The sequence below is a fragment of the Eurytemora carolleeae genome, unplaced genomic scaffold (genome assembly GCF_000591075.1).
Source record: "Eurytemora carolleeae unplaced genomic scaffold, Eaff_2.0 scaffold19, whole genome shotgun sequence".
Classification (NCBI taxonomy): Eukaryota; Metazoa; Arthropoda; class Copepoda; order Calanoida; family Temoridae; genus Eurytemora; species Eurytemora carolleeae.
The window spans coordinates 496,344-509,998 of NW_019396026.1; the positions used below are offsets into that span (position 1 = coordinate 496,344).

The window sequence follows — 13,655 nt, forward strand, 5'->3', positions numbered from 1 at the left end:
ACCACTGAACATAACTGGGGGGATAAGTAGGTCAACTTGTATACATGTTTAACCACCATTTAACTAAATTGACACTTATAAGGTCCTATTCCTATAAATCTACAGTGTAAACTATAAGTTAACCAATAGTCCCCTATGGGATTTTAGATTATCCTAGCTCTAATCAGAGGCGTACACAGGGTGCTTTTTCCCTCCCCTGAATCAGTGAAATCTATGGTTTCCAGGTTTTTTTGGTCCCAGTGCTTCCCCTAAATAAATATGTAAGCCCCCGGCCTTGAACAAATTCCTGGCTCTAATAAATTTGTTTCATGCATTTTTTCATTTTTTTCTCCTAATTTACAGCTGGTTTTCACATGCATATTATCTTTCCATTCTTAGCTTTTTCTTTCATTTCTCCCCCAACCCATTTTCAAATAAATCAAATATTTTCCTTTAGTCGAAATTATAAAAGAAATTAGCAAAACGTAAGTACAATAAATACATTTAAAAATACTTATGTACGATCTAGATTAGATACAGGGTAACCCACAAATTGATGAGACTGTTAAGACGAACGGAAACTTTTTTAATATGACGGTGAAATTAAGTTGTCTGCCTTAGATTTAGTAATTTAATGGCTAATTTAATGATTTGACAAAGAAACAAACATTAAAAATTCCGTACAGTGTATCAGTTTTCTCTAAAGTCTCAACCTTTTATAATAACCCTGTAGCTTAAAGCTGTTTTTACAAAGCCACCCTGTAATCGATCTTTTTAAGAAGGTTTCGAGATGGCAGTTGGTAGGATAGTGGTAAATTGAAGTGGTTGACAGATATACAATTTAAGTAATTTTCATTAAGAAAATTATGGAAACTTTAAAAAATCATTCAATCATTGAGACTTTATAAAAAAACAAACAACTAGAGCAGCTTGAAAAATAACAACAAAGTTTGGCAAAGAAAGTAGATGATAACAATTGGAGGAATTCTAGAACTAAAATGGAAAAAGCTTAAATAAAATTCTTTACAGAAAAGTCGTATATATGCTGTATCTGATTCTGAACTTCCTGGACTTCTAAAGTGAGCATATGTGCATTTCTTTTTTTCATCATGGCATAGAAATAATTCATAGTTAAATGTATTCATCCCCATGGATTTAAGTCAATCTTAAATCTTAATATTATTCTACCCCGGCAGAAATTGAACCAATGTTTCAAAGTTTCGTCCAAGGAGCATACAATTTATAGGGTGTCCTACGAAACATGACAGTAGCAAGACGACTTGAACGTCGTCTTTGATTTTTAATATATAATGTCAACTTAATTTAGAAGTAAAATTCTAGAGATAATAATCACAAAATACACCCTGGACATCCTGGTATTTCCAAGATGTGCTCGACTGCCTTTTTTATAATTTCAATATTACTCGAGATATGAAGAATTTCGTTCATATTTCGGCAATTTTTGGTATTATTTAACAAAATAACAAAATTTAAATCTGCACAAAATCCAGATAATATGGACCGCACAAAAAAGCAGACCACATTATGGAGATGCCAGGAACAGGAGAATTTTGTGGTTGACGACTTAATGTCACAAGGAAATTCCAAGATCAAAAACGACATTCAAGTCGTCATGCTACTGTCATGTTTCGTGGGACACCCTGTATACTCCTTGGTTTGTCTTATTTTTTGTAAATTAATTAAATAAAATTTTGTATTTGTAAAATATTTTAACTTTTAAAGTCTTCGACGCTATCATAGCTGAATTATTTGATTTAATCATCCATGTAATGGAAATGGTAGAGATTCTGAATCAGTATTTTGGAAGTGTATTTACACATGAAGAAACATCCAGTTTACCAGATTGTGCGAGCACAGAATCCAATGCCTTCATCCAAGATCTTGAATTTAATGAAGCTCTGATTAAATCTTACATTAAAAATCTGAAGAAATCTAACTCTAGTGGCCCTGATGGAATAACTGTTACATTACTACAGGAAGTTAGTAATTCTATATCTGTACCTCTAGCCTGCTTATTTAGAAAATCAATGCAAGAAGGGATAGTTCCCCAAGACTGGAAAGATGCAATTGTAGTTCCAATCTTTAAGAAAGGTGTAAAATCCAAACCCAGTAATTACAGGCCTGTGTCATTAACTTCTGTAGTGTGCAAACTTATGGAAAGAATCGTCAAGGATGTAATTCAAGATCACTTATTAAAAAACAATCTACTTCATAATAGTCAACATGGCTTTCTCCCACACAAATCATGCACTTCAAACCTTCTGGAATTCCTTGAAGTAATAACACAAGAGATTGACAAAGGTACTCCAGTAGATGTTCTTTATCTAGACTTCTCAAAAGCCTTCGACAAGGTTCCACACCAAAGATTATTGCTAAAAATTGAATCCTTAAATATCCAAGGTAACATCTTGAACTGGATTAAAGACTGGAACTTCTTTACCCAAAGAGTCATTGATGATTGGAACCAGTTACCCAGCACAATTAGAGAGTCTCAAAATATCAAGATATTTAAAAGAAATCTAGACCAATATTTATCTTCTTCTGAGATGAACTGATGAACTGAGAATATGACAGGATCTCCAGAAGAAGACTGTGTGGAAAAGATGTTGCTAAATGCCCCTAGCGGGGGCTACATCAACTACTCTCCAAGTATACAAGTAAGTAAGTATGTATATCTGCTTAATATGTTAAGGGGCCGAGCACTGCAGTTATGATTGCAGCCTTGCACTGGACCAAGTGCAGTGCTCGGGGCCCCGGCTAGCAATAACAGCTATGTCCAAGCAGCAGTGCTTGGCTCAGAAATTGTTGAAAGTCCTAACCTGTTCTCAAATATTTAATAATTCATCAAATATTTTTGGCGAAAAAAACTTAATATTTGCATAGGAGGTAAAATTTATAAAAGATTGAAAATAAGCTCAATTGACCAAATACATGAGTTCAAAATGATCCTAGTCCTTTTGAACGTTAAAGTTCAATCGATAATTAGTCATATTCAGGCCCGTAACCAGGATTTACCCATAGGCGGGATGCAAAGAGGGGTTTTGTAGGATGGGTCCAGAAAATGTTCATAATTTAGTTTTTAGCCCAAATTTTATAATATTGGATGACAGTAAATGTCATTTAATTTTGATATTAATACTCACGTTTACGGATTTTTAGTTTTCTGAGGAAAATTTAAATGTTAAAACTGCAATGCAATTAATGCAATTGCTCTGCCAAAGAATTGAATTTATTATACATACTGGAACATTTCTTAATCTTACCTCAGGACAAATATTTTTCTAAAAAGGTTTAATTTGGTTGGTCTGAGGGAACAGCTATATATAACAATTATTTCGTACGCTTAACTAAAAGTTCCTATAGTCCAAAACAGCTAATAATTTTTGAACAGTACTTTGTAGAGTATACTAATATCTAAATTTATCCAGTGAAGATTACTAACACCAGGCAACTTGTGCAAAACCGTCGGTGCACCCCCCTGGTTAACGGGCCTGGTCCTATTGTCGATACCTAAATTTAAAGTGTTTTGAACGTTGGTCGGATGATGGCGATTGATAAGTCGTCTTTGTAATAATAAAAAGAAAAAACCTATAGGATGGTAATAATTCAAAAAAAAAACTTTCAAAGCGAATAAATCTTAAAAATTGTCCAGAAAAAGATTTAAGAAAATATTATTCTTTTAAAAAAACAATAACAAAAAACGTAAAAGGCATCTCAAATTCAGTCTATGCAACATCTGCCGCGGAGTGTTCTCAATTTTGTAAGTAAATCTAAATTTTGATCACACGTGCTTAATCATCGCTGTTCCAAAGTAGGAATCTGAGGTGGCTGCGATTAAATTCGTTTAAATAAGAATCTCTGAGAATTTATTCCATTTTAACGAGTTTATTACTGCGAGTCTGCTATCTTTAAAGGATTTTGTATCGGACCAAATGTTTTGTTTTAGAATCTTAGTTGTCACGCTTTGGGTCTGTCCTAGTGAACGATTTTTGGAGGTGCTATGGAAACGCCTCAACACGGAAACGTCTCAACGCGGAAATGCCTCAAAAACCGGTTTTGAGGAATTTCCGTTTTTTTTTGGGAAATCCCTCAAAACTGGAAAATGTTGAGGGATTTCCGAATATTTTTGAGGCGTTTCCTAATATTTAAAGTTGAGGTGTTTCCTCTTTTTTTTTGAGGCGTTTCCGTTTTATAGGATGGGCTAGGGGGCCGAGCGCTGCGGCCACGGGTCAGGTTAAGAAACTTCTTGTCAGACCCATGTACAAAATTGATAGGAGGGGGGGGGTCCAAAAATCGTTGTCTAAGAATATACCCACGCTTTCATGAGACCGGTCCAATGGTTAATCCTAACTGATGTGTGTTTCTTATTTACTAAGAGACTGTCAGAGAGTTTTATTGTTAAATTTAAGCAACATATCCGTTTAATAACTCTGAAAGCACACTTATTTAGTCTATCTCATGGAGATGTATGGTAGTTTCCTAGTTTTAGAACCCCCCCCCCCCCCCTACATGGATTTGTACATTGATTTCATCAGGATATAATTGGTCAAATGGTCGTAGAGCCCGCCCCCCTAGCCTATCTTAGCCGCGGCGCTCGGCCACATAGCTGCAGCGCTCGGCCCAGAAATTGCGTCTACGTAACCCTTAAATAAGGAAAAATTAATCTCTTTCAAACTTTTTATTGAAACAATAAAGGTACAGATCTGAGTAAATTGTGTAATAATGATAAAAAACACACGAATATTCATTTAGGGTTAATATTCTCACACCCTCTATTTTGAAGGTTTAAAAATATTTTCTCCTGAATTACTTAATTTTGTTGTTTTTGTTATATTCCATAAATAAACAATTGAATAATTACTTACATACATCTAAGCGTTAATGACTACAGGCCCTAAATGTGACAAAACATTTATGCTATATGCATCTTGAGAAATCCTCACATTTACTTTTTTTGTTCCAGAAGCAATGAGTTTCAGAGGACGTGGCGGAGGTGGCGGTAGAGGATTCGGTGGTGGCGGCGGTGGACGCGGAGGCGGCTTCAGAGGTGGCAGAGGAGGACGAGGAGGGTTCGACCAGGGACCTCCTGAGAGAGTAGTTTCCCTCGGCAAACTATCCCACACATGTCAAGAAGATCTTGTTCTTAAATCTGGAATCGCCGATGTTCCGTATTTCAACGCCCCCATCTACTTGGAGAACAAACAACAAATCGGCAAAATTGACGAAATTTTCGGATCTATTCGTGAATATCATGTTTCTGTGAAACTCTCAGACAATATGAAAGCAAATTCTTTTGCTAAGGACTCGGAATTTTTCATCGATCCTGCTAAGTTACTTCCCCTCTCAAGATTCCTCCCCCAGCCTCCAGGTGCTAAGAGGATAGGCGGCGGACGAGGTGGAGGCCGAGGCGGAGGTCGTGGTGGCGGCCGTGGAGGTGCCGGAGGTTTCCGTGGTCGAGGCGGTGGCGCTGGTTTTGGAGGAGGACGTGGAGGCGGTGGATTTCGAGGCGCACGAGGAGGTGGCGGAGGCGGAGGGTTCCGAGGAGGAGCAAGGGGCAGGTTCTGAGATACATTGCATTCATTATTATATACGTTATAATTTTTTCAGATATGGAAGATTGAACTATGATTGAAAATGGGAGCAACGGGAGTAGTATTTCCGTGAACCGAAAGTGTATAGAAGAGAGTATTGATCTAAACCAACCCTATCTCTCAGTTACGGAACGATATTATACTCCGTATTACAAGATAGACCAGGATAGATCAAGAAAGAATGATCTTTGTCTCCTGATTCATTCCAACCGAATTTCCTTGATAACTTTAGCTCCGTCTCACCCGGTCCTGTCGTCGACTGAGAAAATCAAGGTGAACTGTGAGGTGTCTGGAAAGTTGGATAGGAAGCAGAATAAGGCGGTTGGGAAGAGCAAGAAGGGAGGACAAAATCTAGAACCTACTTCCATTGTGTGCTTTTTAGAGGTCAGTATACTGAACCCTTTTTTTCCTATTCTCAAAAGTCAAAAGCTTAGATAAATTCAAATATCCCCCCCCCCTTACTTTCAGGGAGGTAGGAGTATGCTAATATAATATAGAAAATTAAAAGATTTTTAATATTAGGTTGGAGAGACAAGGTATCCTATAGAGGCTGTATCTCCTGGAAAGCTAGTTTGCATGAACAAGTGTGTCCTGGAGAACCCTGATTTTGCTCGTCTGAAACCTCAAGCCGAGGGACATATTGCTGTTCTTCTCCCTTATCTAGGAAGGATTCAGGTACTGATGTTCTTAAACTTGACTAATTGATGTTCAAACTTTAAGGTTACTCAAAACAATACCCTTCCTTTCCTCCTTCACTACTTCAGTGATACGATTTTTTAAAGCTCATTACCATTATTGAAGCACACTGGGACTGAAAGATGGAGCCCTAAAATGTATCCAGAAGAAATTCTGTGTCTAATTCTTTGGAATGTATAATCTACTAGCTGTCAAATAACAGAGATTGCAGGAACGAATGCACGGAATTTTTATTCCTTTTATTGTTCAGCGCCAATTAACTATGTGGTTTTTTTCACAACTAAATTCAGATGGTTCTATTTAAAAGTTCAAGTTCTAGGAATCCTTTTTTTATTAACCTAGAATATTGAATATATTGTCATTCTCAGTGTATAGGTCTCATTAAAAGATCTTCTTAGTTTTTCTGGTGTATCAAAGATGACGCCATTGTTTCTGTATTTAGGAATGTAAGGATGGCTTGATGGATGAGAAGAGTTATCAAGATTTTATCCAAAAAGAAAATAAAGCTCAAGAATGAAACCCTATCTCCCGCTTCTCTCTGAGGTAAAAGCGTTCTATTGACATAATATGCATTTGGATGAAATAATGGGTTCTATTGAAAAGCGGATTTGTATCTTATGTTTTTTTTAATCGTTGCCTTTTATATTTCCGGGGAATCTTGAAAAAAGGTGAAACTTGCTTCAGGGTGTATATTTTTCCGTTTGCCCTATCCCCCCTGGGGGGAGGGATATGAGCCTTCATTGGGTTTGGGGGGATAAAATGAAGAAAAAAAAGGAAAAAGGGGGAAGGAAGAGAAAAGGGGAAGAGGGAAAGGAAAATGGAAAGAGGGGAAGGGAAGGGAAGAGAAATGGGGAAGAGGGAAAGGTATATTGAAAATCATTAAATTTTTTAAAATTTTGAAAATCCACGAAATTTTTGTGGAGTTATGTTGTCTAAATGACAAAATGTTTTATATTTAACCTGTTCTAGGATATGTTCGATCAATCTGTGGCCTGGTTGTGGGAGTACGGATTGAAGTACAACTACGTGAACCTGGTCTACATGATCATAAATCGGTTTCCAAATATAGGGCTTAAAGTTGGGTTAAAGGAACGAGAATGTTTGACGGTTAAATTTCTCCTGTTACTGCTGAAACAACACGGCTGTACTGCAGAGATGTCTTCACCCGAGTTTCTCACCTCGTTTGAATCTGCTGTAGTTGCATTTATCAGTTCACATCCAAGGTATTTAATCAATTTAGCTCAATTCTCAAACTTACAGAATTTTTTTTGTTCAGTTTTGTTTGTAAGGAATTATTTACATAATTCTATTTGACCCTCTAGAATTGCATGCCAGATGCACACCGTATAACTTTAACCTTCGTCTGAGAAAGGATGACTGAGATATTCTTTTGTTTGCTGAAAATTGAAGTGCTTTTATGTCTTATCTTTGGAAGTATTTTGTATGAGAAGTCGCAGTTACATGATAATTATGAAATATCTGGCCGCGATGATCAGACTAAGGTTAATAGAGTACCATTGTGAATCGAAATAGCTAGCTTCTCTTTTCCGGTTTTTAAGATTCTATCTGATTAGGAGAAAGAACAAAAATATAAAAATATAGAAATGAAGTCTTCTCTGTACAATTTGTCTTTTAGTACAATTATGAGGAGATAATGAGGGATGAAATGAAGTAGAAAGATTGTATTTTAATATTATCTGTTCAGTACAAATATGAAGAGATAATGAGGGATGAAATGAGTTGAATACAGTCTAGAGTGTATTTTAATATTATCTGTTTAGTACAAATATGAGGAGATAAAGATGGATGAAATGAAGTTGAATACAGTTTTAGAGTGTATTTTGATACTATCTCTTAAGTACAGATATGAGGAGATAAAGATGGATGAAATGGAGTTGAATACAGTCTAGAGTGTATTTTAATATTCTCTGTTTAGTACAATTATGAGGAGATAAAGAGGGATGAAATGAAGTTGAATACAGTTTTAGAGTGTATTTTAATATCATCTCTTAAGTATAGATATGAGGAGATAAAGATGGATGAAATGAAGTTGAATACAACCTAGAGTTTATTTTAATATTATCTGTTTAGTACAAATATAAGGAGATAAAGAGGGATGAAATGAAGTTGAATACAGTCTAGAGTGTATTTTAATATTATCTGTTTAGTATACATGAGGAGATTGAGTTGGATGACATGATAAAGTTAAATACAAGTCTGAAATTTCTTCACGTCCGCTCTATTCTTATCTCCTCAAAATACAATGCCAGGTAAAATGGGACCAGGTTTCAAGGGTACCGTTGTAAATCGGGCATTCTCATCTTCGCATTGAGGGTCACTTGATAATACACAAACAGTAAAAAGGGCACCATGGTGTGTTGGACTTTGCCCTTTTTTGATGGAGGTTCTTCAAAAACTTATTTTTCTTATTAACTATCTAAACTTTATTACTTCAGTGATGTAGCAATGCTGATGGATAAACATTTTCCTGATATATCTCAACTTGATGACACGGATCCATGGATACAGAACTTTAAAAGAACGTTTCATCTCAAGGTGGGGCTTTATCCTGGGGTACTGATCTGCATATTAAATTACTGGGGGCGGGGGGGGGGGTGTCTCAGAAAAAACTCCCCAAATGTGCGACATATTTTTAGGAAGCATTAGGGTAAAACACGACCTCAAATACGAAATTTTACATTTTAAAAATATATCCCAAAATGGGCCGGGCCAGCCATTTTAATGTTTTTCCCGTCACTATTGGCTTGACCTGTTTTTCGACCTGAAACCAATTTATTATTTTTTCTCATTCTGTAACAAAAAAAAATATCTTTACCCTAATCAAATCAATAATCTCAGTTTCCAGCATAATTTGCAGAATATTGCGAAACCTTGAATTTTCAATCCTGCATCAGTCGAATAACCATTTAATTTTAGGAAATTGATGAAGAAACTATGAAGACGACAAATCTTTCATATAGTATAGCAAAGAAACACTTTAAATTCAAAATATCTAATATCGCAGAAGAAAGAAGAAAGTCGGTAAGTTGAAGATATATTGTTTACAGTGTAACCTAGAGTGAGGCTCTCAGAGTTATGACCATAAAAGTTCAAAGAGAACATCGAAACACAGCACTTGTGGTGCGCGTACCACTGTGGTGCGTGCACTACAAACCAACTTTACTTCCTATGATTGTTAATAACTTCTCCTATTAAAGCTACCTGCTTAAAAACATCAGAAATGATATGTCGTCTTTTTATTTCATTTTATGTACCACTGAACATAACTTAAAAAATGTTAACCGTAATTTTTTATCTGACGTTTTATTAGAAGCCCTGAAACATTTCTTTTTTACTTCTTCTATAAAAGCATTTAAGGTTCACATAATCCAGTCTGGACAAACACCAGGCTCGAATATATTTAGAAGACGACATTCTTTAAGTCCATTGAAGCCAAGAGGATACATATTTGTACAATTAAGATACATTAGTACCCCTTGCAATACAAATTTGTGTCATTTTTTAACGTAAATGTTTTGTTTACTATTACCATCATTATAGTTGTACTAAGTACATTTAACATGCAATTAGTTTCTTGTTATTCTTTGTGATTATAGAAATACTTGTCGTATCTTCTATTTAATTGAGAGCATGTTCTCTTCGTGTAAATGTAAAACAAAACAAAAAAGTTCGCGGATTTTAACAAAAATTTCGTGGATTTTCAAAAAAAAAATTAATGTCATATCTATATATGAATTTGGCTTGTCTGTCTGTTTGGGTGTCTGTTTGTTTGTTTGTATCCAATAAACGTCAAAACGGCTGAACCGATCGGGCCCAAATTTGTTGTGGGACATCACGTGACCCCAGGGAAGGTTTATGAATGATTGAAATTTTAAATATTTGTCTCCATCAAAATTCGATCTTCATTAAATTTTTTAAAATTTTGAAAATCCACGAAATTTTTGTGAAAATCCGCGAATTATTTTTGTTTTGTTTTACGATGTACACAAAGAAAACATGTTCACAATTAATTTAGAAGATGCGCGCCCTCTAAGGCTAGTTTCTTATATTCTCTCAGCCTAGTGTTTGTTCTGTCTGGATGATGTGGGTTTCTTGGTGCTAAAACTGTTCTGGAAATCGTCAAAAATGCCTCAAAATTAGATTTGGAATAAAACATATATTTATCCTTGTTCAGGATAAATCCGAATCCGCCTTAAAGGTTTGGGAGAAAGTGGAATCTACAGTCTGGAGAATCTTGAAGTTTATGGAGAGAAGATCAGCACGTTCTGCCCTGGAGGGGATAGAACCTGGGATATCTCCGTGGTTCGATTTCCTTCTCTCTATTATTGGAGACAGGACGGAACCTGAGCTTGTAAAAGCTTTTAAAAATCTTCTAAATCTTAAAGTTGAAAGTGAATTTTTCCTCTCTGGTTTTTACAGAGAGGGGGAGGCCTGACTCTGCACATCCAACAGACCCAGTTTTTATTTATTATTACTTTAATTATGGAATTTCGAAATGGTTTAAAGGGACTGTAAGCATAATTTTAAGTGACCTTCCATTTATAGAGTGGCATGTCAGATTTAAAACGATACCCTTTAAACTTTTGTTTGATTAGTGGTTTCGTATATATTCTTATTCATATAGCGGGAAAGTGTCAAGAAACCTTGGGAGTGCACACTGTACAGTGAATATACAATACATTGTACACTATGTTACCTCGAGTCTCCCGTCACTCAATCTTGAACTATACTAATGAGGGTATCTTCCTCATCATTTCCGGACAAAGGTTTTTAGATAAATTACGCATACAGTCCCTTTAAGTAAGGGGAAATAGTAAAAAGAATTAAATTATACTTTGCATTGAATTTTGGATGGTTAATCATGAACCATGGAATCATTTTCTACACCTCATGTAATTTAATTTTGTACCTGATAGACGTGTATCTCTCTGGAGAGCTTATTTTGGATTGATTTCAGTTAGAAAATGGGAGCCCCAAAGAAGTCCAAGAAGTCTAATGAGTCCATCAACGCTCGCCTGGCTCTTGTCATGAAGTCAGGTAGAGAATTAGTGTTCGGGATTGTTGATTATCATCAAAGAAGGACTACAATTCATAAAACTTTAATATTTTATCAGCTGATGATGGTTTTAAATTAATTATATCTCGACTATTTTCTTGCTTTTTAACTTTCTTAGGACTCGATTAAGACGATTTGTTTGTCTGTTGGACTTCAAGATTTTTAATGTAAGATCTTTAAATGCTTTTTTTCCGTAGAAAGAAAGTTGAAAGATCAAGGTTCACAATATCTTAAGTTTGATTGTATTGCGGGATTTCTTACTTGAAGTTTTCTATTAAACCTGAGCCCGCGATTTAAAAGTTTCGGCTCGAGCCGTAATTCCTTAAACCCGACTTTAAGACCCAATCTTCGACCCAACTCTAACGACAGCTTGTGTCACGTGATTGACAGCTGCGAGATCTTAGGCTCGACTTAAGGAGTTAGGCTCAATGAAAATAAAACCGACCTTGGTTGGTTTTAGTGAAGAATAAGGCTCAATATGTTGGGTCTTATTCTCATCAAAACCCGGAATGCACCAATTCCAACTATGAAAATCCGCCAACTACAACATTAAACCGGTTTTATGAACTAAACTCTGTTGAAAATTAGATGCAACTGAAATCCGAAAGCCCGAGCCGTAAATAAGGCTCAACGACAGCTTAGATCCGAGTCGTATTTTCTTGAATTTTTTAAATCGCCGGCTCTGAGCCTGCGATTTAAAAGCTTCGGCTCGAAAGCCGTAAATAAGGCTCAACAACAGCTTAGACCTGAGTCGTATTTTCTTGATTTTTTTAAATCGCCGGCTCTGAGCCTGTGATTTAAAAGCTTCGGCTCGAGTCTTAATTCCTTAAACGCAGCTTTAAGACCCAATCTTAGACCCAACTCTGACGACAGCTTGTGTCACGTGATTGACAGCTGCGAGATCTTAGGCTCGACTTAAGGAGTTAAGCCCAATGAAAATAAAACCGACCTTGGTTGGTTTTAGTGAAGAATAAGGCTCAATATTGGGTCTTATTCTCATCAAAACCCGGAAAACACCAATTCCAACTATGAAAATCCGCCAAATACTACATTAAACCGGTTTTATAAACTAAATTCTGTTGAAAAATAGAGACAACTTAAATTCGCAAGCCCGAGCCGTAAATAAGGCTCAACAACAGCTTAGACCCGAGTCGTATTTTCTTGAATTTTTTAAATCGCCGGCTCTGTTTTTAGGAAAGTATGTGTTGGGATACAAGCAGACCTTGAAGACCCTGAGGAACGGAAAGAGTAAGCTTGTGATTATCGCTAGCAACACTCCTCCCCTCCGTAAGTCTGAGATTGAGTACTACGCTATGCTGGCCAAGACCGGAGTTCATCATTATGTCGGAGATAACAATGAACTTGGAACCGCTTGCGGTAAATACTTCAGGTAAAAATATCTTCAAATTTATTTGAGGTTAGAATTTTTCTATAGTATCGTTAATCTTGAATGTCTGATTTCGTTATGTGATATGGGCACTTTCAAATTGGAGAATCATGCTCGATACAGTCATAAACCCGGAATTAATTTATAATTAGTCAGACGACTTGACAATCTAATTTTACAAATATTATTGATGAAACGATAATAACAAAATACCCCTATTCCTGCCAATTCTAAAATGTGGTCTTCCTTTATTGTGCGTTTATTTTTTGCAGAGATACATATGTAAAGTTGTCTGATTAACTGTCAATTAATTCCGGGTCTTTCTGGTTATGACTGTACCTCAATTAAAGTTATCACTGCCTGACTACAACGGTGTATAGGAAGTGGAATTAAATGAGGGGAGGAGGATTGTAATATTATGAATAGATATTAAATAGAGCAATTTTTTCAGAACAGTTAAAGAAGTAGAAATGGGAGAGAGAGCGTAAGGTTAAGAAAGAAAAAGAATTATATGGAGAAGGAATAGACATAGAAAATGGGAGAGTAGAGAGGAGTGTAGGATAATGACTAACTTTCTTTTTGTTTTAGAGTGTGCACACTGTCCATCACAGACCCTGGAGATTCTGATATCATCCGAACCATGCCAGGAGCACAGGCCGGGGAAGCTTAAATCCATCTCTTTGCTCCGCTGGATCTAGAACTCAACCGTTCTTATCCAATTTAGTAAATTTGTCTGAAACTATGATATATTTAAGATCTCTTAACATTATGATCTATTTCAGGGAAAATGGAAATCTTTAACCAAGCAAGTTTACTACTGTTGCGGTATTTTGCGACTTCAAGAGAAGGTATTAACTACGCAATTATTTCTTGTATGATGTAAAGAAATTTTCGAACTGAGTAA

The 13,655-nt window shown here is 36.0% G+C and overlaps 4 protein-coding genes across 11 annotated transcripts; all 4 read left to right on the forward strand.

The window, feature by feature from the left end:
- The first annotated feature begins 2,125 nt into the window (after positions 1–2,125).
- On the forward strand, positions 2,126–13,533 carry LOC111714324 (60S ribosomal protein L30). Of its 2 annotated transcripts, XM_023489507.1 has the most exons (5): positions 2,126–2,138; positions 7,082–7,086; positions 11,264–11,345; positions 12,559–12,754; positions 13,340–13,533. In XM_023489507.1, the coding sequence occupies exons 3-5, from the start codon at positions 11,273–11,275 to the stop codon at positions 13,419–13,421; spliced, it is 351 nt and encodes a 116-aa protein (XP_023345275.1). In that variant the 5' UTR covers positions 2,126–2,138; positions 7,082–7,086; positions 11,264–11,272; the 3' UTR covers positions 13,422–13,533. The 2 variants fall into 2 exon arrangements, with proteins under 2 accessions (XP_023345275.1, XP_023345205.1); XM_023489437.1 differs by lacking the exons at positions 2,126–2,138; positions 7,082–7,086 and having other exon boundaries at positions 11,254–11,345.
- Positions 4,946–5,608, forward strand: LOC111714141 (H/ACA ribonucleoprotein complex subunit 1-like). The gene has a single exon (XM_023489224.1). It carries the CDS (start codon positions 4,969–4,971, stop codon positions 5,563–5,565), a length of 597 nt encoding a protein of 198 aa, XP_023344992.1. The 5' UTR covers positions 4,946–4,968; the 3' UTR covers positions 5,566–5,608.
- Positions 5,625–6,371, forward strand: LOC111711912 (protein Simiate-like). The gene is made up of 3 exons (XM_023486429.1): positions 5,625–5,975; positions 6,114–6,266; positions 6,312–6,371. The coding sequence occupies exons 1-3, from the start codon at positions 5,625–5,627 to the stop codon at positions 6,369–6,371; spliced, it is 564 nt and encodes a 187-aa protein (XP_023342197.1).
- On the forward strand, positions 6,177–11,265 carry LOC111713885 (uncharacterized). 7 transcript variants are annotated; one of them, XR_002767867.1, is made up of 8 exons: positions 6,177–6,266; positions 6,730–6,830; positions 7,257–7,510; positions 8,456–8,557; positions 8,744–8,843; positions 9,225–9,329; positions 10,483–10,819; positions 11,100–11,265. XR_002767867.1 is itself a non-coding variant. In XM_023488904.1 (7 exons), the coding sequence occupies exons 2-7, from the start codon at positions 6,801–6,803 to the stop codon at positions 10,741–10,743; spliced, it is 852 nt and encodes a 283-aa protein (XP_023344672.1). In that variant the 5' UTR covers positions 6,177–6,266; positions 6,730–6,800; the 3' UTR covers positions 10,744–10,840. The 7 variants fall into 7 exon arrangements, 1 of the variants encoding a protein (XP_023344672.1); XR_002767877.1 differs by having other exon boundaries at positions 11,110–11,265; XR_002767859.1 differs by having other exon boundaries at positions 10,483–10,814.
- Positions 13,534–13,655: the final 122 nt, after the last annotated feature.